The sequence below is a fragment of the Patella vulgata genome, chromosome 1 (genome assembly GCF_932274485.2).
Source record: "Patella vulgata chromosome 1, xgPatVulg1.2, whole genome shotgun sequence".
Taxonomy (NCBI): Eukaryota; Metazoa; Mollusca; class Gastropoda; family Patellidae; genus Patella; species Patella vulgata.
Genome location: NC_065879.2, coordinates 47,564,841 through 47,592,263, shown reverse-complemented (window position 1 = coordinate 47,592,263; position 27,423 = coordinate 47,564,841). Strand labels below are relative to the sequence as shown.

Genomic DNA, 27,423 nt, shown 5'->3' with positions numbered 1-27,423 from the left:
AACCATACTTTATTTGGGGACTTGGCTTCAAATGGAGGTTTAAAAAATATTTTTCTGGAAACATTTTCGCCCTGAAGAAAGGCAGTTTTTATGTCCATACCATGCACATTCCATTGTTTTTGACTTACAACTGACAAGATTACCTTCAGTGATTCTCTAGAACAGGTTGGGGAATCTTTCTGGAGATCATTTAAGCAATCTTCTTCAAATCCGCAAGCAACAAGTCTAGCCTTTTGAGTGAGTTGACCATCTTTTTCCTTAGGACTAAGAGTGCAGACCCACCGAGTACCGTAGAAATGAGTTTTTGACCAACATCATCACATTCAGTATACACATTCTGTTTCAACCAGCTATCTAGTTTGGCTTGCTTAGCTTTATCAAAATTAACATCAGTGAGAAATACGTTTTCTGAATCATAGCAATCTTCTGTTGACTTTATATTCAGATTATTTACTTTTGTAAAGTCAATGGAAACACTTTTACCCTTCATACTATCAGGTTGACTATACTGAATGTTGTACCAGTTTCGTTTGTCTGTAGTCACTTTACCAGCTCTTCCTAGTGGCTTCATGGGTAATACCTTCATTTTCAAAACTAATGGATTGGCCTTTATTCAACTTGACCCCCTCTTCTTTGCTTTTCCTCTGAATTATTTCCTTTCTATAATGACTTTTATCTTTCTCTGCAGACTGACTTTTATGAACTGTAGTGGCCCGACTTTGATTTTTTTTCTGTAGACCGACTGCTATTTCTATTTTCCTCTGTAGATGAACCTCTATTTTCCTCTGTAGACTGACTTGTAATTCTATTTTCCTCTATAGACTAGCTATTAACTGCTTGGCTTCTATTTTCCTCTGCAGACTGACTATCAACCTCTTGACTTCTATTTCTATTAACCTCTGTAGACTGATTTCTATTAACCTCTGTAGACGGATTTCTACTTTCCTCTGTAGATTGACTATTAGCCTCTTGACTTCTATTTCTATTAACCTCTGTAGACTGGTTTTTATTCTCTAATTTCTCTTCTGACTGACATCTGGCCAAACTTCAATCTTTATTCGTACCGGTAAACCAACTTCTGTCCTCATTAGAACTGTTATCAGGTTTTAAGGTACATGTAAAATCACTGTCTGCTCGTCTTAATCTTGAAGTATGAACTCGAACGACTAATCCAAGCGCTGAAATAAGCGTCCGGACACGGACAATGTCCGGGCGAATTGACCCCTTTTGACAGGCCAAATTGCCTTTCGTCCGGACATAATTGTCCGACCGTGTTTTTGTAAAACATTAAGTCAAAAATATTCGAGTCGATCGCTATTTATTATTAGACTCGAAAGTCCAGAACCAAAAATATCAATGACCCAAGTCATAGTGAAAATGTTACTATTTATATCTCGGCCGCGTGCAGATAAAATCTTCAATAATTTTTAGAATCGACTCTTTTACGCTGGTTATATCAACGACCCGAGTCATAGTAAAAATATTACTATTTATACATGTATCTCTCTCGGCCACGTGAAGATAAAATAATGAATAATATTGAGAATCGGCTCTTTTACACTGGTTATTCGAGTCTCGTAGCTAGCTTTGCGTTACTTTCGTATATGATTAGCTCTAAATCACACCTAACATGACATGTAATTATATAAATTATTAGTAATAAAAGTAATAATATTTTAAAATTAGTTTACAAGAAAATGTCCAAGTTGACTATGGATGTAATTAGGGACAGACTTTTTATACGAAAATATCTCACTTTGTTGGACACTTCCAATGTGAATGTAAATAGAAGAGCCGTGAAAACATGTCGAATAAAATAACTTCTTACTTTTCCCAACCCTCGGAAACGGATATCCCGGCTAGTGGGACCGTTCCAGAAAATTCAAAGACTGGTACTGTGTCTTAATCTTATGTCTCTCATAAAGACACTTCTAAACGGGGGCCGTCGCCGTCACCAGTTCGAAAATTACAAACACGAACCGTAGAAAAGTGGATCAAAAATGACTTGGCAGATTCTGAATACGACAACTCAAGATGTCTATTCTTTAGTTAAATTTGAATCTTAATCAGAGTTTTTAGGATTTAGTCCCCAGCCCCACCAAAGAGATTAATGACATTATTATATGAACTATAAAGTTGTATTCCATATACATATAAAAACTTAAAACTCCAGGTTGTATGTGAGTCATCAATTTATTTTATTAATAAATGTATGTATAATAATATATATAAACATAGTAAATTTCAACAGTTTTTTGGTTTAATATACTTTATAAAGTATTTGTCAGGCTGAAAATCTAAAATGTCCGGCCGAAAATCAGTTCAGCCTGACATGATGTCAGGCTGAACCTTAGCAGTTATTTCAAGGCTTGGACTAATCCCCCATGTCGACAACATTGTCTTGCCCTAGTACCCACCTTATCACCACATAAAAAGTGTTCACCAGGCGGTCATACCTATTTTCGGAGAGCTCTTCTGATGATTCTGCAGCCATATATGCCTGTCGTGCTGCATGTAGAGCTTTCAAATTCTGTGTCATAACTTGCGACATTGTAATTCCTTCTAATGCAGGTGGACAGTCAACGATAACTGATGGTAGATTTGGATTTTTGCCAAACACAATCTGATGGGGACTGTATCCATGTACGTTATGTAGACAGTTCTTTGCAGAAACTGCCCAGCTCAGAGCAGTTTCCCAGGAAACATCCATGTCTTCTCTCAATTTCAATAATGCTTGAGTCAATGTTGCATTATGTCTTTCGACCACTCCATTGGACCATGGACTGTAAGCGGCTGTTGTTTTAACACTCATATTTAAATTCTGAGCAATATCTAAAAAATATTAATTGTTGAACTCTCCCCCATTGTCACTGTATACCCCCTTAGACGGTGCACGGAATAAACACTAACCCATATTTGCATGAATTTCTCAATTATAAGTTGAGGATCTTTTCTTCTGATTATAGAAGCAGCACTTAGACGACTAAAAACGTCTATAATATGTAGGTACCATAAGTTCTTGTCCAGCTGATGTAAATCCATTGATACAATTTCATTAAAGCTCGATGCCAAAGAGAAATCAACAATAGGTTTATTGTGTGGTCCCTTATGATTTCTACAAACTGAACATTCTGAACATATCTTAAATAGATTTTACATGATTAGTTACATATCCAGCACTTTTTAACAAACTATAAAGCCGATCAAAGGAAGCATGACCAAACTGAACATGAAGTTTACCTACAACTTTTTCTATTTCTTTAGAATTCATATCATTATTAACTATTAATACCTCATTTTCAATTACATGCTCTACCTGATTATTTACATAATTTACGGTTTCATCATTAAAACCTATCACTGTAACATTGGTACCGTTTAATCTAGCATAAATAGCGTTAATTTCTACTCTGTGTGCAATTATTCATAAATATTGTTGAATTTCGGCGAATAGTGCTCAATTTGTACTTCTATCGAATTTCAATCTCACTGTTTAATTTTGATTACCAAGCGTCTAATTAATTAGTGTTTAGTTTCTCGACACGTGTTGAATTATAAGCGTCCCGTCTAATTAACATGACTGTTCAATAATTAGTTGGACCGTTCAATTTCCCGAGCCGGGATTAAAATCAGTCAAGGTGTCCAATTACGCAAGGTGTTAAACTTTGTTTTCAAACATCTAATTTCACGTGCGATGTTCAGATATTACGATGTGTTTAGTTGTTGGTCATCGTTCAGTTTTGCAGCACAATGTTGAAATATTGTAATAAGTGTTAGTTTTAGTACTGACCTGTTGCGATACGGTGAAATATTATTTTTCAGGATTCATAAGACGGCAGGTATCTGTAATGCCTGTCATTTTCCGGGGATTATTTTTCAAGATCACTACGGTGAAACAGATGTTGGATTTTTAATGGCGACGGGACTGTTCCGAAGCAAAGCTTTCTTGAGATGCACATACCGTTTCGTCCACAATCATAAAACGTGCATTTATATATCCATTTAAAACAGTATTTCCCACACTGACAACACATCCACGAATGATAAATCTCACGCATCTGATTTACGTGTGTACACGTCGATTCCCTACCCTGATTAAATCCTTTTTGTTTAAATGTCTTCGCAATTAAGACTAACAGCATGGGTATTGCACCAATCTTATATTACATAATATGGGATCTATAGAAAGCATTTTGGGTTGAAGGGTAGTGCGATTATCTCGGGCAATAAACACAGAAGGCTTGTAAAATTAATACACATGTGTCAGAAGCTAACAATATGTCTATTGTGTAAGATAAAACATGAAAATAAACTAATAATTCAAACTCTTTATTTCTTTTTATTATTATAGAACGACGACCATTTTTCGCTGAAGATCAAATAAAACCTACTTAATACATTTCATGCTTATATGTAACGCATAACAGGCCTCGGTGTAATTTTACATGCAAAATTAACGGTATTTATTTATCATAAACAATCAATGTCAAAACGATAAACTGCCACAATGTTATGAATGTTGAATATTTTCGCTAATAATACGGACGCGTTAGTCCACGTTGTATAGTGAGAAACGCGTGTTCACATATTCTGCACGATATATATGCTGTTATATTTCCAACCAGTCATGTAAAGCTACATGTCTAGAACATTTTAAAGCACACACATGCATAAGACTACACATGTATTACACAGTTTAGATATTTATTAGCATTACCACATCAAAATTTCAAATAACAGATGATGTGTTTTTCTCTGTTTTAATGCATGCAGCCTGCTTCAAACATGAAGAAACTTTAAATTTTCAAAATTGGTTAATAAATAAGTTTTCTATGAACATTTTTCTCATCGCAGATGGCAACATTTTTCTGACAAAAAGTAATAGACTTATCTATAGGCAAAACACGCCCTTGAAATAGGGCTTTTTGAGGCTAAAATAGTCTTTTAAAGATCCTACAATAACTCTGGTAATATCAAAAGCAATAAGTTGAAATTTTGAAACCCAGATTAAAACTGGACGACGAATTCAATTCTGTCTTCAAAATGCCTCTGCAACATACGCGTTCCGTGAGATGGTGGCCATCTTGGATTGCGGTTAAAAACGCCATTAAAATGTACTGCAATTATGAGGTCAGCATCAAATGACACTACACGGATGTTAAAAATGCTTCATTCTGCACTCCGTAAAGTAAGTTTGATCTACTTCATGACTTCAAAGAAAAATGGCAGCCATCTTGGAATGATGGCCGACATGCCAGATTCTGTCACAATCGGGTGTCATTTATTCGGTGCTCAAAGTATGGGTTGTAATATATCATTGGAAAGGTATTGAAGAGGGGATTACAGTTTCCAAATGTCCAATACCCACCAGAGAACATATTAAATAAAGAAGTTGTTTTTAGACATTGTTTATTTTGTTCAATATTTCAAAGATGAGACGTGGAATGTCGAAAGTTGATGTGCCTTCATGAAACTGCTTGCATCTTTCACCAATATCTCAAAAATAGGTTTCAAAAGTTTTATATGATATAGGAATGCTAAATTCCCACACATATTATAATCGGGAAATGAAATGAAAGATTATACTATAATTATTTACCAAACCTTTCATCAATAATCAAGTAGTCTAGCTTATACTAGCTTATATAGGCCCAGTAAACTTTACTGACAATCTAACATGTAAAATTAACTAATTTTAATTGAGTTACATTTTAATAAAAATAATAATATTAATAGGCCTACTAGATTATAGTTTTCCATAATTTTACTAATTATATTAATATCTAAAATTAAACCACTTTTATTGCGTTACATTTTAATCAAAATGATAATATTAATTAGCCTACAGGATTACTGATAAAATGATTGGTAAATAATTGTAGTTTTACATAATTTACTAATTATATTAATATCTAAAATTAATCCATTTTATTGAGTTTCATAATCAAAATGATAATATTATTTGATAGGCCTATAGAATCTCTAGACTACTAGTACTTGATTATTGATGAAATGTTTGGTAAATAATTGTAGTATTATCGTTTTACTAATTCGATTAATATCTAATATTAACTAATTTATGGGACATACATGTTTGTCATTCGGTTCCAGGACAACTGTCAAGTCAAATCCATACATAAATGTCAAAATAACAAGTGTTTTGTTTACATGTATATCGTGCGTGAAATAGCATCCATGGAAGGATTACCCGCCTTCCACCCCCTACAGCTGAAATGGCATGCGAGTTTGTCCAATCAGACCCAACAAAGACAATCACGTGATGTCAACAGTGCTCGTCATAGGGGAATACCATTTTGCGATGAATGGAATCGCCCGTGAATTTTTCGCCGTCAGAACTCGGCTTGGCAACCAAACTTCTGCGGCTTATTCTTCTATGAAAACAGTTTTTATTACCGACGACACATATATCATTATAATCTACAATATTTCATAAAGGTACTTTTAAAATTCCAGCCGCAACATTGAGTTTTAGAAATGTTGGTCAACAACATTCACAATTTTTATCCTTTGTTAGTGAAATGTCTGGCTAAAGTTTGGTTGGTAGCTTTAGTAACATTCAATATAATAAAAAACCCTGTCCAAATCTAACATTTTTTTTACACTGAAGTCTGTGGGGGTTTTTAATTATGGTCTGAGACCTGATCAACCACGAGTTGCCTCCCTTTAATTCCACATGGTTCAATTTCAGCCATTTTACGAATTCCTACAGGGGATACGGACTTAACAAACGGTCAAACTAAGTAGTTTATGAATTGGGCTTTCCAAATATACCAAATTCTTGAGCGTCGAGGGCCTTTTTCAAAAATTTCTCTCAACTTCAAATTTTCAATTCATGAAAAATATCAGAAAATCTTACCTCAGCTTCTCAAAATCCTACTCGACAGCAAGTTCATCGATTTTTCTCAATTGTAAACATCACGTGGTCATTGTTTGACACTCTGAATATTCATGACAAGGCGTAACAGGGCGTATACTTTTCTCGGTCAACTTTTTGTGATGTCTGTAAATAGTACAGCCAGTGCTCCTAGCGGCGTTTAGCATCGCTAGTTTCACCGTAGTGATCTTGAAAAATAATCCCCGGATAATGACAGGCATTACAGATACCTGCCGTCATATGAATCCTGAAAAATAATATTTCACCGTATCGCAACAGGTCAGTACTAAAACTAACACTTATTACAGTATTTCAACATTGTGCTGCAAAACTGAACGATGACCAACAACTAAACACATCGTAATATCTGAACATCGCACATGAAATTAGATGTTTGACAACAAAATTTAACACCTTGCGTAATTGGACACCTCGACTGATTTTAATCACGGCTCGGGAAAATGAACGGTCCAACTAATTATTGAACAGTCGTGCTACACTACAGTGCTGGAGTTTGGGACTATAATCGCCGAACACCGCGGAAAAACACTCTATTTCACGGTGGAATCTTGGAGAATCGCTAGCGAAACGGCAGCTAGCCAAATCACCGCGAAATAGGGTGTTTCGCGGTGAATTATGGTGTTACGCAGTGAAACACGGTGGATCACTTGGGTTCCGATATCATCCCGATGTAAGCATGTTGACGAAAAATGTAATTTATTTAAGTTGAATACAAGATATGTTAACCGTTGGCGAGGTAGCTACGGTCGTATTTCTAACACACTGTACATGTATAACGTGGTGCCACAATGTACGTGTATGCAAACAATGAATAACTTACAATTTTTTAAACGTATCATTTCATCTTATTGGCTGCTATCAAATCCAAACTTTAAATTATATTCGATGAGATTTTACACATAACTTCATTACTCGCAGCTTCAGTTAATCTAAATCAACCATTCATAAATCACAGTGCCATACATGTAAATCACTTCGCAATGCGGTTAACCGTACGTCACGTGGTCAGAAACGCGCGAAAACATGAGATGTTGGGTTCGACACGGGGACCATATATATTCTTACGCTGTGTTACTTGGCGAAAAGTATTTAGCAAATCTTGACTGTCACCGGTATATGATAATAATGTATTATGACGTATTAAAATAATATGGGTGGGAGGGGGTACACTGCGAAAGTCACAAAAGTGACAAATAGAACTTGCAACGGGAGTCGAAAGCGCTTTCAAATCAGACATAAGAAGCTTGTACTTAACCACAAAAATGAAATGAACGCGACACAAGTCTCCGATGTCAGAGAATATTAGTAAGGTATAACCGCTATCAAATCCACACAAAAATCCAAGGCACTCATTTTATTTTTGACAAGAATAACTGTAGGCTCAATAGAAGAGCCTATTCTTCATGAACCCCAAACCAATGGTAACTGTCAACTTGTATGTTGTCATTCTTGTGCAGATTTGTTTGAATAACAGAAATGTCCCATGTATCAAGATCAAAGAATAAAATCGCACCTAGCCACTCTTTGTTGTTTTTATGCGAATTCAATTAATCTAAAAGGGGCTCCGGCGCAATTTAAGGAATTATTTTTGAGCCAATATTAACCATTGCCAATTTTTTAAATCATGGGATAAAGTCAATTAACAAACAATACGGGTCTACTTTATTGCAAAAACATTGGTGAACTTACCATTTTGTCTAAAATCATAACGCTAATCAACAAACAATACTATTGTTCTTTATTACAAAAACATCGGTCAACTATATTGTTTTTGTACATGTTGTATTTATTTATTTGTTTGTACTATATGTTATACCTGATGATTCTTTGGCTTAAAGGAATAAAGAATTTGAACTCGAACTAATCGCTGTCGGGATGGCGAGCCAAGCTAGTTGATTATTAGGTAAATAAAACAATATAAACAACCAATGAGTAAAAGTGATCTATTCTAATCAATTAAATAATATACAAGTCAAGTACCGGTATTACCTTAACCGTGGACGGGTTTGCTTGTGGACGGGTTAACAGACACTCAACTTACAAATATTAAATCATCGCCGTATTGGCATTGACTGACGGCACTTCGTTCACGGACTGTTGAATTCTCGTTTAATTTATTGTGTTAATTTCACTATTGTTTAAAATGTAAACAAAATCTTATCTCGAGTACGTAGTACCGTATATCGAGCTAGTCTAGTAAGTAGTAGGCTAGGTTAATCCAGACTAAAACGAAAGTCCTTTTATTGTATTAATAACATTGGTTTCTGGTAGACTCGATTGTCATCTAAGGGATTATATTTTCTTTACGCGGTCTATTTATAGAACAGTAAAACGATTGTAAATTTTGGCGCGATAAAAATTTAATTATAAGTCCAAGCTATTGTTGATAGAAAATAATAATGATTTACGTGTATCATAGATAATATTAAGTAACAATAGAATGAAAATACTGTTTGTTGTTTTTCGAGTTTTAGGCCATTATTATTTATTTTATGCATATTTTTGGTATGAACTTTTTTGGACCAGTAAAATCTCATTCGGTCCAGCAATAGTTGGAATAATACCTGCCCAAATGTCCAGTAAAAAAAATATCATTTCGCATGGACTGCAGGGTACATATATATGCAGTAAGAAATCGACAAGTTGGACGTACAAAAGAATGGAATCATTCAGAAAGTGTACTCAAAATAAGTAAATTATAACGGGGTGAAGACGAGAATTAACACACTCGTGGATATTGTATAAATATATTAGGCGCATGTAATGTACACGTATGTGTGTGTGAAATGGCTTTATTCAATATCTGCTCCCACCGAAATGAATTGGGTGACATAAAGTAGATGTATATTGTAACAGCGGATATTATTCGCCGAGTAAAACAGCCTAAGAATATACAAGTAGTCCCAATCTTTTGGCGCGTTTCTGACCACGTAACATACCGTTAAGCGACCCGCGGAGTGATTTACTGTACGTGCTGTATGGATGATTGATTTAGATTAACCGAAGCTGCGAGTAATGAAGTAATGTGTAAAAGCTCATCGTATATAATTTAAAGTTTGGATTTGATAGCAGCCCCAAATTGACAGATTACATCTCCGTTATAAACGGAGATGAATTGATATGTTTAAAAAATTGTAAGTTGTTCATAGTTTGCATACATTTTGGCCGGCGTTATGTATGTATAAAGTGCGTTGGAGAAAAAATCCTAACCGATACAGAATGCCGATAAATGTCTTCCTGAGATTACCTTACTCATTTGTTATTCAAACCTGCCTGTACATTATACATGTACACGTTTCCCGGGAGCATTACTATATTACAACTCCTTTAATTTATTATAGACAATATTAGTTCGACCCTAGCTTAAGGTAGGTTCGCGAATTCCTTGCGGGAAGCACGGCAAAACACGATGTATTCTTATCGAAACACGGTGAATTCCTAGAGAAACACGGCGAATTCCTAGAGAAACACGGTAAATTCCTAGCAAATCTTAGAGAAAAATCGCCGCTGAATCAAGCGAAATTTCACCGTGAAATCTAAGAGAATTCTGAGAGTTTTTTTTCACCGCGTCGCGGCGATTTCGGTCCCAAAAATTTGGGAGGAACTGTAAATAGATGGGACGCTTATAATTCAACACGTGTCGAGAAACTAAACACTAGTTAATTAGACGCTTGGTAATCAAAATTAAACAGTGAGATTGAAATTCGATGGAAGTACAAATTGAGCACTATTCGCCGAATTTATGAATAATTGGACACAGAGTAGAAATTAACCCTATTTACGCTAGATTAAACGGTACCAATGTTACAGTGTATGTTCACACAATAATGACCACTGGAGGTTAAATGGACATCAACTGGTTTGCCAAACATGAAAATTTTATCATTATTTTAAAAATCAATTATTGTATTGGCTTTCTTTAAAGTTTCTTTACTTAAAAGCAAAGGAATATTTCTGTTTATTACTACACAGTCAATAATAACATGATTATCACAAATTCTTGCTGGTATTTTAACCATATACATGGAAATTACTTGGTCACCATCACCAAATTTAAAAGATGTATGACTAGGATATGTTTCTACAAGTACTTTATGATCAGAATTTAATTTATTTATACATGATGTGAGCTATTCCTGCCCACATACAGAACTTTCACATGTCAACACTTCATTACTTTTAATTTCTGAAATGATGTTCACATTTTCCATTGAAGTCTGATCGGTGCATAAAGCCGAGTGATTGAATCGTCTATTTTCAGGACAATACTTAACCATTACACCTCCTACCTGGAGAGCCTTCCTCAAGGGGTATAACTTTAACAACTGTATCAACTGCATAAGGTATCAACTGCATAAGGTATCAGACAACAGTTAACACCAAAGTCTCGACCAATCAAACTGCTTATCGCTCTGCTTACCCTCAGCAGAAAATATTCATAATCGAACTTAGTTAAGGTATTGATGTAATAAAGCTATACAACAAGACAAGTGTCCTCACTCTCACTTAATTAGAACTAAAGTTATCGTGTCCCAAAGTATTCACCAATCAAATTGCTTATCTCTGCTTACCCTAAGCAGAAAATTCTCATCTTCGAACTCCATCAAGGCATTCACCTAAGACACCTACGCCAAGTGTGAACATTCTAACTCAATTAGAATGAGTGTTATTGTGTTTCAAAGTCTCGACCAATCAAATTGCTTATCGCTCTGCTTACCCTGAGCAGGAAATGCTCATTATCAAACTTAGTCACGGTATTGATGTAATGAAACTATACACCAAGTTTCATCACTCTCACTTAATTAGAACTAAAGTTATCAGGTTCCAAAGCATCAACCAATCAAATTTCTTATTTCTGCTAGCCCTAAGGCTGACCTTAAAAATATCTTTGTTTCACCAAACCCGACCCACAATCGAGGAGAAGGGTCGGTAGGTCGGTTTTTTTTCAGATTTTTTTTTAAGAGCTAATTTGACAGCTTGATAATTTTCCGGGTGCAAACATTCGTCTTTTTTTATTGGCAAACAAATCAATGACATCGGGATTTTTCGTAATGCACGATTTGCACACGAATTGCCACAAACTGACGTTTGAAACTCCCTCAACACGTTTTATAACGATCGTGCGGGTTGTGCCTTCATTTTTCTCGAAAACGGATATTGAAAATATCCGTTTTCGAGAAAAATAGAGGCAGAATCATTTCGTGGGAATGGACGTGTTTTCGTCTGCAACCATTTTGTTGAGAAGCGACACCTATGATGCTTTCGTCTTGATCAACCAGTTTCAATAATGAATCAAACCATAGCCATAGTAAAGGGAAATAACTCTCGTGATATATTTCAGGTTGACACACAAAATAAAATAAAAAGATCGTGGAAAAGTGCAATAAAATAATTTAAGTCGGGGGTGGTTTTAGTTAGTCGGTCGCGTTAGGCGAAACAAAGATATTTTTAAGGTCAGCCTAAGCAGAAAATGCTCATCTTCAAACTTAATCAAGGCACTGACCTAATACACGCCTACAACAATTTGAACATTCTAGCTCAATTTGATAGAGAGTTATTGTGTTCCAAAGTCTCGGCCAATCTAATTGCTTACCGCTCTGCTTACCCCGAGCAGAAAATGCTCATTATCGAACTTAGTCAAGGTATTGATTTTTAATGAAACTATACACCAAGTTTCATCACTCTCACTTAATTAGAACTAAAGTTATCGTGTCCCAAAGCATCAACCAATCAAATTGCATATCTCTGCTTACCCTAAGCCGAAAATGCTCATCTTCGAACTCCATCAAGGCATTGGCCTAATAAACACCTACACCAAGTTTGAACATTGTAGCTCAATTAGAAAGAGAGTTATTGTGTCCCAAAAGTGTGACGGACAGACAGACGGACGAACCCATTTTAATAGTCCCCTGCTTTCTTCGAAAGGCGGGGGGACAAGAAATGCTTATGATGAAGAAAGTTTATTTATAGCATCATACATGTTTGAAATCAACTAAAGATAGGTTGCAAGGCAACGAAACATACGCCCACAACAGCTAAATCGTCCGAGCAGTCAACAAAAGTTGTCGCATATTTTTCTTTTTTCGGTAATGAAACATTTATAATACACTAAAATCTGATTAAGAGCAACAACTCATGAAGTAATTATCAGAAAACCATTAGAATTTGTTTGTTTTTATAAAGTTCTGCCACATGCTAAGGTTTTGTATACAAAACTTTGCATATCATGGATTTAGCTGTTCAGGACATAAAAATTCATTGAAAATCAATATACTTGTTCGTCTCAAGATCTTAAACTCTGTGTATCAGTCTGAAGTCAATCGGATGATAACTTTAGCCTATAGAGCGTCACAAAGTGATCAAGGGCCATAACTTTGGCAGTAATTATCGGAAATCGTTGAAAATCAATAGGATTCTTCGTCTCATGACCTTAAACACTGTGTATGAATTTAAAGTCAATCGGATATTAACTTTGGCCTCTAGAGCGTCCACAAGATTTTTTGAAGTGATCAAAGGCCATAACTCTGGCAGTAATTATCCTAAATCACTGAAAATCAATAGGCTTCTTCGTCTCATGACCTCAAACACTGTGTATGAATTTAAAGTCAATCGGATATTAACTTTGGCCTCTAGAGCGTCCACAAGATTTTTTGAAGTGATCAAGGGCCATAACTCTCGCAGTAATTATCAGAAATTGCTGAAAATCAATAGGCTTCTTCGTCTCATGACCTTAAACACTGTGTATAAATTTAAAGTCAATTGGATATTAACCTAGGCCTCTAAAGCGTCCACAAGATTTTTCAAAGTGATCAAGGGCCATAACTCTGGCAGTAATTATCGGAAATAGCTGAAAATCAATAGACTTCTTCGTCTCATGACCTTAAACACTGTGTATAAATTTAAAGTCAATCGGATATTAACTTTGGCCTCTAGAACAACCACAAGATATTTTGAAGTGATCAAGTGCCATAACTCTGGCAGTAATTATCTGAAATCACTGAAAATCAATAGGCTTCTTCGTCTCATGACCTTAAACACTGTATATAAATTTTAGGTCAATCGGATATTAACTTTGGCCTCTAGAGCGTCCACAAGATTTTTCAAAGTGATCAAGGGCCATAACTTTGGCAATAATTATCGGAAATCGCTGAAAATCAATAGGCTTCTTCATCTCAAGACCTTAGACACTGTGTATAAATTTAAAGTCAATCAGATATTAACTTTGGCCTCTAGAGCGTCCACAAGCAATTGTGTGCGGCGGACGGACAGACGGGGGCGACGACAATATATGACCACATTTCAATGTGGGCGTATAAAAAGTAAAATGTCTTTCATCATGTAAATCATGGCTGAGTATCACAGTTGAAAAAAAAGTATTGCAACATATACATGTATTGTAGAATGTACATGTATATTATATTTCTACTTACTGTACATGTATTTCAATATCTCATTAATAATAATAATATATATATTGCAATCTATAAGATGCTGTTTCAAACTTTTTACCTCCTACATGTACTGGATTGGCAAACGTATAAAAATTGTGTAATATTTTTTATTTCACCAGAATAATGTGCATTTATAAGTCTAAAATAAAATTATTCTGATATGAACAAAAGACCTGTTAAGTACATGTAACAACTGGGCTACATAATATTCACAACTGTGAATTGGATATTAACCAACAACAATCAGTCAAATGATGGCGGTTCTCTGTCACCTGCAGAAGCACTGTTTGGGAAAATTAAGATTTTGAAAATTAAAGATTAAAATACGTGATTCATTAAGCAGGGATCTTAATCGGCTGTTTATTGTCGGCTTTAGCCGATTGATCTTTCATCTAGCCGATTGGTAAAACAATGAACCAACCACTAAGGTATCACAAATCAATCTACTTTCAGCCAATTTACAAAGAATTAATTATCAGACCGATTGGTAAAAAAAATGAACCGGCCACTATGTTATCATAAATCAATCTAATTTCGACCGATTACAAAGTATTAATTATTACTCGCCGATTAAGAAACCCATCAAAGAGTCAATCATTACAATGAATAGCTTCGGCTTAATTGAGGTACATGTAATCATGCCAAGTAAAAGAATGTATATAATCCAATGTCGGTTCATTCATTTCTATCAAACACAATGTTGAAGTACATGTACTTGAACACCTCGCAGAATGACACCAGGAAACGTAAACGAGATTTAACTGAAGATAGTGATGGCGCCGTTGACCTTGAACTTCAAGCATGCACGTCGTCAATGGAAGTTCCAAAAGTCGGAGATCCTCCCACGTCCAATATAGCAATATAGGTCAACCAAAGTCGAAGGCCGGAAGATATTTTAGATCCGAATGGTTAACTACTTTCAAATGGCTTTCGTTCGACAAAGATTCAGAGAAAATGTTTTGTCTCATAAGTTATTAATTATTACTTATTTTATTAGTAAGGTAATAAATAACCTACTGACCCTAAATAACCTATTGATCCACTATGAACCGAGAAATAAGCGATCGAAAGTTCCACATAGCCTTGTTCATCATTACAACAAAAATGATATTCTTGATTATCCATTTAATCGTTAAATCGAGAAGGAAAGTTATGCAGCAAATCAGTTCACAATCGAACTAATATCGCAGGCTAGCGTTGGCATCAAGAGTAGATTATGGTCTGGATACGTTAATTTATGTCTAATTAATAGTTTATACATTTCAGGCCTAATGCATGTTTAACAGCTGAAAAATTAAACTGAATCTGCAAATTATATGCCCAGTAGCATCAACATTACATACATGTACAATAATATTATGTAATTTACATGTACATGAACGGAAATGCACATGTAATAGTAATACACGTTGAAAGATTGAGAGTGACGACTTGTATAACTTCTCTACTTATGTAAAAAAAAAAATCTTATGTGAGCAATATACATTTGTGTACGGTAATAATTTCAGTCCACCTGATCAAGTACGTTGTCAAGAAAATTAGGGAAAGATAACAGTTAAGCGAAAACTGATAACGGTATATGGACACAGATCACCAAATATTCCTATGCCGTCACCCACGAAACAAGGGCCAAAGCTATTTTTAGTCTTCCGCTCCCCTTTCCTTTATCCCCCTTTTGCATGTCGATTTTTGTCGACTTTTTGGTGTAGAATCGAAGAAAAGGGTTTGAAAATACATTTTCTGCCAGGTTTTGGTGAATATTCATCATTTTGATGCGGAAGGATACAAGAATTGACAGGTTGGTAAGGTTGAAATGTAGGGCCTAAAATTGATTACATGTCATTTGGGACTCGCGTCATTTGGGACACGCGTCATTTTGGACTAAAAAAAATATGACCACAACTATTGGGACTTTGGTATACGACGTTTGGGACTTTGGTATACGTCGTTTGGGACTCAGGTATACGACGTTTGGGACTCGGGATAATTTATTAGAAATAGGCCAATTCAAAACACGAAAGAAAATATTTATTAACATGAAACACGTGGTTAGTAAAAGGCTCAACCAAACGATAAGAAATGGCAATGATCAAAGCGGGATAATTAAAGCTGATTAACTGATAATCCCGATGTTATTGCAGTATGTTCAAAGAAATCTAACGGTTCTTTGGTGGATGAGGAAAAACGTGAGTTGTCAATCATCGAGAATGGCGGCCGTGTGTTGATTGCAGTTATACCGTTTCACGAAAAAACATATAGCAGTGGTCGGTCAATCAAGCTCGTTTACTATTTGATAAAAGAGAAACAACGAAGTATTACTAAATATACACAAATTTTCAACAATATATTATTGTCAAGTTTTATACGCACAGATAAAACAAAACAAAAGAGAAGTTTTATACTCGCAGATAAAAAAAAACAAAGGAGAACTAGCAGTGTTAATCGCGGTCTCAACAATCGCCGATCAACTAAATAAAACGAAAGACAACTAAGACAGCTCTTACTATATATCTCATAAAATAGTCCCAACTGTCGTTTATATTGAGTCCCAAATGTCGTTTGTGTTGAGTCCCAATTGACGCCAATCAAGTCCCAAACGTCATCAACTGAGTCCCAAACAGTCCATGCGAAATGATATTTTTTTTACTGGACATTTGGGCAGGTATTATTCCAACTATTACTGGACCGAATGAGATTTTACTGGTCCAAAAAAGTTCATACCAAAAATATGCATAAAATAAGTAATAATGGCCTAAAACTCGAAAAACAACAAACAGTATATATAAGGGGGAAAATACTTTACTTTATTACACTACAGTGCTGGAGTTTGGGACTATAATCGCCGAACACCGCGGAAAAACACTCTATTTCACGGTGGAATCATGGAGAATCGCTAGCGAAACGGCAGCTAGCCAAATCATCGCGAGTGCCGATATCATCGCGATGTAAGCATGTTGACGAAAAACGTAATTTATTTTAAGTTGAATACAAGATATGTTAACCGTTGGCGAGGCAGCTACGGTCGTATGTTTTATTTCTAACACACTGTACAGGTATAACGTGGTGCCACAATGTACGTGTATGCAAACAATGAATAACTTACAATTTTTTAAACGTATCATTTCATCTTATTGGCTGCTATCAAATCCAAACTTTAAATTATATTCGATGAGATTTTACACATAACTTCATTACTCGCAGCTTCAGTTAATCCAAATCAACCAATTCATAAATCACAGTGCCATACATGTAAATCACTCCGCAATGTGGTTAATCGTACCTCACGTGGTCAGAAATGCGCGAAAACATGAGATGTTGGGTTCGACACGGGGACTATATATTCTTACGCTGTGTTACTTGGCGAAAAGTATTTAGCAAATCTTGACAGTCACCGGTATATGATAATAATGTATTATGACGTATTAAAATAATATGGGTGGGAGGGGGTACACTGCCAAAGTCACAAAAGTGACAGTGCCATGTATTTGTTATTTTACAAATTCTGTATCCATAGTAGTAGTAGTATCCTGGTGTTTAACGTCTGCTTCTACATATGTGATATCGCAGACAAGAAATAAAAGAGCCGAAGCTGCTTCCTGTTTTTAGAATATGATTTTGCAATCTTTCCATTTTCGGCCTTAGGCCATGGCCCATGGATTGGGTTTTGTGGGAAGTTCTTCCCTTTATTTAATAAAAAAAAACTATTTATTTAATAGAATACTGTACATTTAAATGCATTCAACAAAGGGATATTCTTACGACAAATATCCACTGTGACAATATACATCTACTGTGTGCCGCTCATTTCAATTCGGTGGAAGCGGATATTAAATAAAGCCATTTCACATATACACAGACGTGTACAATACATGCGCATGTCATATATTTATACAATGGCCACACGTGTGTTAATTCTCGCCTTCACCCCGTTATAATTTACTTATTTTGAGAACAAACGCTAATACTTCTCAACAACCAAGCTAACAGACAAAGGCTTTCGACAAATCTACAGGAAGCCATTTCATTCTTTAAATTTGACCCATTCAGGTGGTTAATACAGTGTAATCATCAGATACAATACTAATATTAAGCAGGCTCTTTACAAAAACAAAGTCTGGCTCCCTAAGAAAACATCCCTTTTCAATTCTTAATCGTGGCTACAATTGATACACTATTTGTTTTAATTGTTGTTTTAATAATTGATAATTGTGTTTGTTTTAATATGCATCTGCTTTCTTTGAAATAATAAAGCATTATGTACTTACCCGTGGTATTGTTTCATCATGAAGCCCATCAAAGAAAAACAATTAAATTGTTGATGTAATAAAGATAAATATTTGCTAATATGTACTTACCGGCAGCGGCCATTCTTAAGCTATGAATATACTCATCTATAAATTATTCGCCTCTTTGTATTGTGATTTAATCATAAATAACATATTGTCTGTATTATATTTTTAAAATGAATAAATCAAGCCTAATAATGTAATTTAATTGGTCCGAGTGGTTCTTTGGGTTTGTCCGAGTAGCAAAGATAAATATGGGTCCGATATTATGCAATATCGATGCGGTTCAACCACGAAACTTGCGTATTCACCGTCTAGTATAAATTTCGAGCTTCTGATATATCTAGATTTTAAACGCAAACATACATGTATGTATAAGCTTGTTGTTACACAGGATACATGTATATGCAGTAGGAAATCGACAAGTTGGACGTACAAAAGAATGGAATCATTCAGAAAGTGTACTCAAAATAAGTAAATTATAACGGGGTGAAGACGAGAATTAACACACTCGTTTAGGACTTCGAATTTTGTCTTTAATGGTTTGGATTGTTCATACTTGGTTTTATTTTATTTATAAATATATGAGGCGCATGTAATGTACACGCATGTGTGTGTGAAATGGCTTTATTCAATATCTGCTCCCACCGAAATGAATTGGGTGACATAAAGTAGATGTATATTGTCACAGCGGATATTATTTGCCGAGTAAAACAGCGTAAGAATATACATGTAGTCTCAATCTTTTGCCGCGTTTCTGACCACGTAAAATACCGTTAAGCGACCCGCAGAGTGATTTACTGTACGTGCTGTATGAATGACTGATTTAGATTAACCGAAGCTGCGAGTAATGTACACGTATGTGTGTGTGAAATGGCTTTATTCAATATCTGCTCCCACCGAAATGAATTGGGTGACATAAAGTAGATGTATATTGTCACAGCGGATATTATTCGCCGAGTAAAACAGCGTAAGAATATACATGTAGTCCCAATCTTTTGGCGCGTTTCTGACCACGTAACATACCGTTAAGCGACCCGCGGAGTGATTTACTGTACGTGCTGTATGAATGATTGATTTAGATTAACCGAAGCTGCGAGTAATGAAGTAATGTGTAAAAGCTCATCGTATATAATTTAAAGTTTGGATTTGATAGCAGTCCCAAATTGACGGATTACATCTAAGTTATAGACGAAGATGAATTGATATGTTTAAAAAATTGTAAGTTGTTCATAGTTTGCATACATTTTAGCCGGCGTTATGTATGTATAAAGTGCGTTGGGGAAAAAATCCTAACCGATACAGAATGCCGGTAAATGTCTTCCTGAGATTACCTACATGTAACTCATTTGTTATTCAAACAGCCCTGTACATTATACATGTACACGTTTCCCTGGAGCCTTACTATATTACAACTCCTTTAAATTATTATAGACAATATTAGTTCGACCCTATCTTAAGGTAGGCTCGCGAATTCCTTGCGGGAAGCACAGCGAAACACTATGTATTCTTATCGAAACACTATGTATTCTTATCGAAACACTATGTATTCTTATCGAAACACTATGTATTCTTATCGAAACACGATGTATTCTTATCGAAACACGGTGAATTCCTAGAGAAACACGGTGAATTCCTAGAGAAACACGGTGAACTCCTAGAGAATCTTAGAGAAAAATCGCCGCGGAATCAAGCGAAATTTCACCGTGAAATCTAAGAGAATTCCGAGAGTTTTTTTTCACCGTGTCGCGGCGATTTCGGTCCAAAAAATTTGGGAGGAACTGTACAAAGATTATCTATTGTATAAGACTTTTTCGCACACTTCCTTAATTGTCATTTTGTGTTAATGATAACAATAAATAGACCGCACAAAGAAAATACAATCCCTTAGATGACAATCGAGTCTACCAGAAGCCAATGTTAATAATACAATAAAAGGACTTTCGTTTTAGTCTGGATTAACCTAGCCTACTACATGTACTTACTAGACTAGCTTGATATACGGTACTACGTACTCGAGATAAGATTTTGTTTACATTTTAAACAAGAGTGAAATTAACACAATAAATTAAACGAGAATTCAACAGTCCGTGCACGAAGTGCCGTCAGTCAGTGCCAATACAGCGATGATTTAATATTTGTAAGTTGAGTGTCCGTTAACCCGTCCACAAGCAAACCCGTCCACGGCTAAGGTAATACCGGTACTTGACTTGTATATTATTTAATTCATTAGAATAGATCAGTTTTACTCATTCGTTGTTTATATTTTGTATATTTACCTAATAATCAACTAGCTTGGCTCGCCATCCCGACAGCGATTAGTTCAAGTTCAAATTCTTTATTCCTTTAAGCCGGACTCATCAGGTATAACATATAGTACAAACAAATAAATAAAATATGTACAAAAACAATATAGTTCACTGATGTTTTTGTAATAAAGAACAATAGTATTGTTTGTTGATTAGCATTATGATTTTAGACAAAATGGTAAGTTCACCAATGTTTTTGTAATAAAGTAGACCCGTATTGTTTGTTAATTGACTTTATCCCATGATTTAAAAAATTGGCGATGGTTAATATTGGGTAAAAAATAATTCCTTAAATTGTGCCGGAGCCCCTTTTAGATAAATTGAATTCGCATAAAAACAACTAAAGAGTGGCTACGTGCGATTTTATTCTTTGATCTTGATACACGGGACATTTCTGTTATTCAAACAAATCTGCACGAGAATGACAACATACAAGTTGACAGTTACCATTGATTTGGGGTTCATGTAGAATAGGCTCTTCTATCGAGCCTACAGTTATTCTTTTCTAAAATAAAATGAGTGCCTTGGATTTTTGTGTGGATTTGATAGCGGTTATACTTTACTAATATTCTCTGACATCGGAGACTTGTGTCGCGGTAAGTACGAGCTTCTTATGTCTGATTTAAAAGCGCTTTCGACTCCCGTTGCAAGTTCTATTTGTCTTATTTCTATTTGTAAGACCGGTAACCTAAATACCGTTATAGTTTGCCATTTTAAAGTCTATCTTTGCCGTGATTCGAGAGTAATTCTTAACTATGCACTCTAAACATGTATAGTCTTATGCATACGTGTCCTTCAAAATGTACTAGACATGCAGCTTTACATGACTGGTTGGAAATGTAACCGCATATATCGTGCAGAATATCGTGTTGAAAATCGGTTCGAAATTTGTGATCCAAATACGTTTGTTGGCTATCCGAATACTATTCGGATAATTCGGAGACGTGAAATTCTTGAACAAAATTGCATCAAAAGTTCATATACCGGTACTCATAATTTCTTACTTGTTTCAATGTTTATGAGGGTCTGTGTATGCCGAGTATGAAATCGCACTTTCGATTTGCAAATTGTCTGAGCCGCGAGGAAAAAAACGTGCCTACATTTAGCTGTAATTATTAAGACTATCTATGACATCGGTCTGACATCCCAAAAAATCAATGAGGTGAAGGAATTTGTATAGTATAACTACTTGTGTTATCCGCACCCTCCCACTTATCATTTTGCTCAATCAACACGAAAGAAAAAAGTAAAATAAAAACATGTGCCATTTATTCTGGCAAGGTCGTTTGATTCATTCTGATAATCTACTACTATTGAACCAATCAGTGAGTGGGAATATACGTGACCTAGGTTGTTATGAATAAATTTCATTGTGGGAAGTCAAAACACGGTCTAAACTCATACGACGTAAACTAGCGCAGGGAATGAATGAATATTTTTTTTATTTAGACTACTGTTTTCGTTACACTGCATTAATAGTTAATTATTAGTTACTATCACTAAATAATACACATAATATTGACATTTAGGCTCAGAGCTACGTATGTGATCAATTGCATTGGGGAAAATTTCAAAGTAATCAGACGTAAAAATGGCTAAATATAGAGCATACGGAATGTCAGAATATATTGTAACAAATAGTAAACGGATAGTAAAATGATTCGGATAACCCTTATTTTGTATCCGTTAACGAATATCCGAATAGTAGTTTCAACACTAGTGCAGAATATGTGAACACGCGTGTTCTTACTATACAACTTTACCTAACGCGTCCGTATTATTAACGAAAATATTCAACATTCATAACATCGTGACAGTATATCGTTTTGACATTGATTGTTTATGACAAATATAACCGTTAATTTTGCATGTAAAATTACACCGAGGCCTATCGTGTCCCGCGACTATCGTGGCACATGATAGCGACTGCTACACTGTACGTACTCGAGATAAGATTTTGTTTACATTTTAAACAAGAGTGAAATTAACACAATAAATTAAACGAGAATTCAACAGTCCGTGCACGAAGTGCCGTCAGTCAGTGCCAATACGGCAATGAATTAATACAACCAGCAGTCAGTAAACCGGGTCCAGAATCTTTCCGGACAACTGGACCGGTATTCACGAGAGCTATTTTATCGGTAATGACCGATGGTCCGACGGCTTTCGCATGGACTGGTCCCAAATGTTGTTTATGTTGAGTCCCAAATGACGTGATACCCTAAAATTGCATGTTTACTAGTCTCTACTTCCAGCTTGTGTATCTCAAGTTTTTCATTACTAAGAACCTCATAAGATACTGCTTTTGGGCAAGAGATTGTCACATGTTGCTCCATCTGTGGTAGAAAGGGTTCTACCCAACGAAAATTTGGGGAAAAGTTAGAGCCGGTCTAAGATAGAGAATTAACATTAAAGTGAATGGGGAAACCTTTAGTGATCTGTGGCCTGTCTTATCAACTGTGGGAAGCCATAGCTAAAGCCGAGTAACGGTAATCACAAAAGCGGCCATAGCTGTCAAAACATAATATTTTAAAATAGCTTTGATGTTGCAAATTAGATTCAACTCAATTACGCTCGGTAGCTTCACGTATAACATTTTATAGGTCTACCTGAAACTATTGACAAAACTGAAACGTGGAAAAAAAGATTTGCACCTTTTGACACCTTCAATTAAAAATTCAACATGGCGACCATGCAGGTAAATTGCTAATGAGAAAGTACAGGTACTTACTTTAAAAAGTATCTTTGCCCCACTACAGTAACTCCTATGCTCCATCCAGGCGGTAACGGTTCTTCGGCGAGATCGTAACTATGTTGTCTCACATGTTGTGAACATGGGGGAGGGGGAGCAGTACTCAGGGTCTGTGTCTGCGATAAACTGGCTGGGGACGATCTAACTCGTGTATGAGCTATGGAAAAGTTCGGTGTGCTAGTCGTATTTGATGCGGAATAACCCGTAGATTCTGCGCTGCCTTCTTTACCAGTTTGAAGGTGTGGCTCGGGTGGCTGGAAGAATGAAGCTGGAAGATTGCGCATCCGAAGTGGAATAGATTTATTTGTATCCGATGAAGGGTTTATGGCATAACTAAATAAAGCTTCTAAGTCACTGTCACTATTTTCACGTACATGCACAATTTGCGAACCTTTCCGTTCCGACCGGTCTTGAGACATTTTGACGGCTAAGTCCTTTTTCAGTTTATCACACACACCCTTAGGGCTCTTTTTCTGTTGATTTGTTCGCTCTTTAACGAAAGTTATTTAAGAAATCCTGAAGTTTCCCTGGCTTCTTCTTGATATGGGAGGACACCATTAAAGTTTAGCACGAAAATTAGGTTTACCCAGTGTGTATTACTACGCGTTAAAGACGTTTGGTTGTTAACTTTGCAAAGTAGTCCTTCAGGTTTTAACATATAACTCCACTTTGTGACTTTAACAAACTAAATCGCGTTTATTACAAAATAGGCTAACTATCCCTTTTCATTATAGTAACGATAATGTATCAAATCAAAGCATGCGAGAAGTTTTTCGATAACTGCGGTATTATTCCAAGGCGGATATGCACAGGGTCGCTCTGACGTCACCCATCACGAATTGGGACAGTTGCGTTTACAGTGAAGTTCTAACGGTAAAAGTTTAGACTACGGCTAACTTGGCAGGATATCTGGTGTTATTGCTAGATTTAAGTTTTTGAAGAAAGGCAAGTAGCTGTGTATCAATGAAATTGCATGTGCCATGGGAAAACAAACAAAATCGATGATTGGTCAATACCTGTATTTTTATCGATGGCTTTGTTGAGTAAACTAAATGTATGTGGGGCAAATAAAACTATGGGGTTATTTCCTGAATTAGACCTACGTCACAAACACCCCCTCTACCTTATATGGATTGAACGGCGGCGACATGAAAGAAAAATGATGTCAATCATCAAATTATGAAAGAAGGCGGGGTGTTGAAATTTCTACAGGCTTATTACATTTACAATTAAAATCTACCGAATATTAATTACAACAAAAGGTGGCTGATAAGGGACATGAAAAATAATATCATTTATATTTTTTAATGGCAGTGGCTATTTGCCACATGTGGTAAGCAATTAGAATTCCAAAATAGCCTTACGACTACAGACCGCAATAATTGTTACCCAATTTTAATGAAACTTACAGATTATGATAACATTGATAACATCTCAGAGTAGCCAAACTTTCGGCCACTTCCGGTTGGCGATTTCCGAGATATGGGGGTTAATACCACACATTTCATGTGGCACGGCTACAGACCGCAATTATGAGCCGATATCCATGATGATTAAACTTACAGAATATGATAACATTAATAATATCTCAGAGTAGCCAAAATTTCGACCACTTCCGGTTAAGAGTTTCAGAAATATCAGGTTACCACACATTTCATGTGGCACGGCTACAGACCTCAATTACCAACAAATTTCAATGAAACTTACAGAAAATGATAACATTAATAATATCTCAGAGTAGCCAAAATTTCGACCACTTCCGGTTAGCGGTTTCCGAGATATCAGGTTACCACACATTTCATGTGGCGCGGCTACAGACCGCGATTACCAATCGATTTCAATGAAACTTGCAGATTATAATAACATTAATAATCTCTCAGAGTAAGCAAAGTTTCGGCCACTTAGCGGTTTCCCAGATATCAGGTACCACACATTTCATGTGGCACAGCTACAGACCGCAATTATCAACCGATTTCAATGAAACTTGCAGATTATAATTACATTAATAATATCTCAGAGTAGGCAAATTTCGACCACTTCCGGTAAGCCGTTTCGAAGATCCGATTCCATTCATATTCATAGGGTTTGGTCATGCCCATGAGACTACTCGATAGCCAAAACTGCCGATCTCAGAAATTGACCCTAGCCGAGATACGGCAGGCAGGTGTTTTGGGGGCTTTTTTTTCATTTTTTCGTCAATTTTAGGCAATGTTAGCTGCTGTTTTTCAGGTTGTAAATGAGTACTTATGAAACAAATGATGATTCGATATATTAGGCTAGGTAGTAATGTTTAAAAAAAATGAAGAAAGAAAAATCTATATTTCCACTCAGGGGTGCCATTTGGTTATTCTTAAAGTGTATAAATCAAACCTTATAAAGTACCCTAACTTTATGCCGCGATATCTCCACTGCCGCGGGGTCCCATGAATTCTTTTTGTGGTTGTTAGTAACTGGGTATCATATTTCATATATGTCTATAACTACACTCTCAAAAATAGTGGGTAATTTTGACAAAAATCGGATAAATTCGACAATTTTACGAAGCTTTATCCCCAATATTATCAAACTGATATTCAAACGAATGTAGTATAATACAGATGCCTTCACAGCTGCTATGTTTTCGCAACATAATGTTCGTATGACAACAGCTTACTGCAACTGGAAGTGAAAATTTGCTAAAATTCGCATTATTTCACTCTTAAATCTCTTGATATGTACAGATCTTATTATAAGCTGCAATTGAGAGAACTGTCATAGCTCACAGTAGTCATTGAATAGTAAAATGTAGGCCTAAATCCACAAGATTGGAAAATAAATTCTACACTCTAAAAAGTTCCAGTTCAGCACAACTAAAAAGGCAAGATTTTTTCTTTTCTTTCAATTTTCAGGACCGATGTTATCTTTACCTCTACCTGCGACCAACAAGTTAATCATCTATATTTAGACTATACCCTACCTACAAGTAGTAGTCCTACACTCTTAAAGTACAGTGATTATCATCTTCACAAAAGTCCCAAAAATAAACAAAAAACTTTTTTTTTCAATTGGCTTAATGTAGCAATATATTATATTAGGTGTACGTATATATCAGAATATTGAACAGCAACAATTGGTACTAGTAGTAGAGTAGTTTTATACATGTTGGTCTAACTCGTAACATTTTTTTTAACTTGTTGTATGTAAATCCTTAATCCTCACAAAATATCAAATATATACAAAATTTACTTTCGGGAGGGAATACTAATCCTTACAAAATATCACATGTAATTACATTCATGAACCCTCACAAAATATCAAATGTAATACAAAAACTACGTTCATAATTTTTCACAATATATCAGAGACATTCAATGAATCCTTTCTTTACAAAATATCAAATACAGTATTATACAAATTTACATTCATGAACCCTCGCAAAATATCATACAAAATTTACATTCATAAATTTTTACAAAATATCAGAAGGATAAAATAGTGGAAGTACCTCAGGAATCTAATCTCCTCAATATATATATATCAGGATAAATCAGCAGGACGGTGTTACTATCATTGACAAATAGTAAATATCATCAGGACGGTGTTATAATCATTGACAAATAGTAAATATCAGTAGAACAGTGTTACTATCATTGACGAATATGTAGTAAATATCAGCGGGACGATGTTACTATAATTGACAAATAGTAAATATCAGCGGGACGGTGTTACT

General features: G+C 35.6%; 1 protein-coding gene across 3 annotated transcripts in view; it reads right to left on the bottom strand.

Annotated features, from left to right (window-relative positions):
- The window catches only part of LOC126807773 (transcriptional coactivator YAP1), a 94,967-nt gene extending 70,658 nt beyond the window's left edge, over positions 1-24,309 (bottom strand). For 2 of the 3 annotated variants that reach the window (XM_050532580.2, XM_050532591.2), the window contains exon 1: positions 23,694-24,308. In XM_050532580.2, the coding sequence (XP_050388537.1) occupies positions 23,694-24,133 (440 nt within the window). In that variant the 5' untranslated portion in view covers positions 24,134-24,308. Of the gene's footprint in view, positions 1-23,693 lie in introns of all 3 variants that reach the window. The other variant, XM_050532570.2, reaches the window with a different exon arrangement.
- Between the last annotated feature and the right edge of the window lie 3,114 nt (positions 24,310-27,423).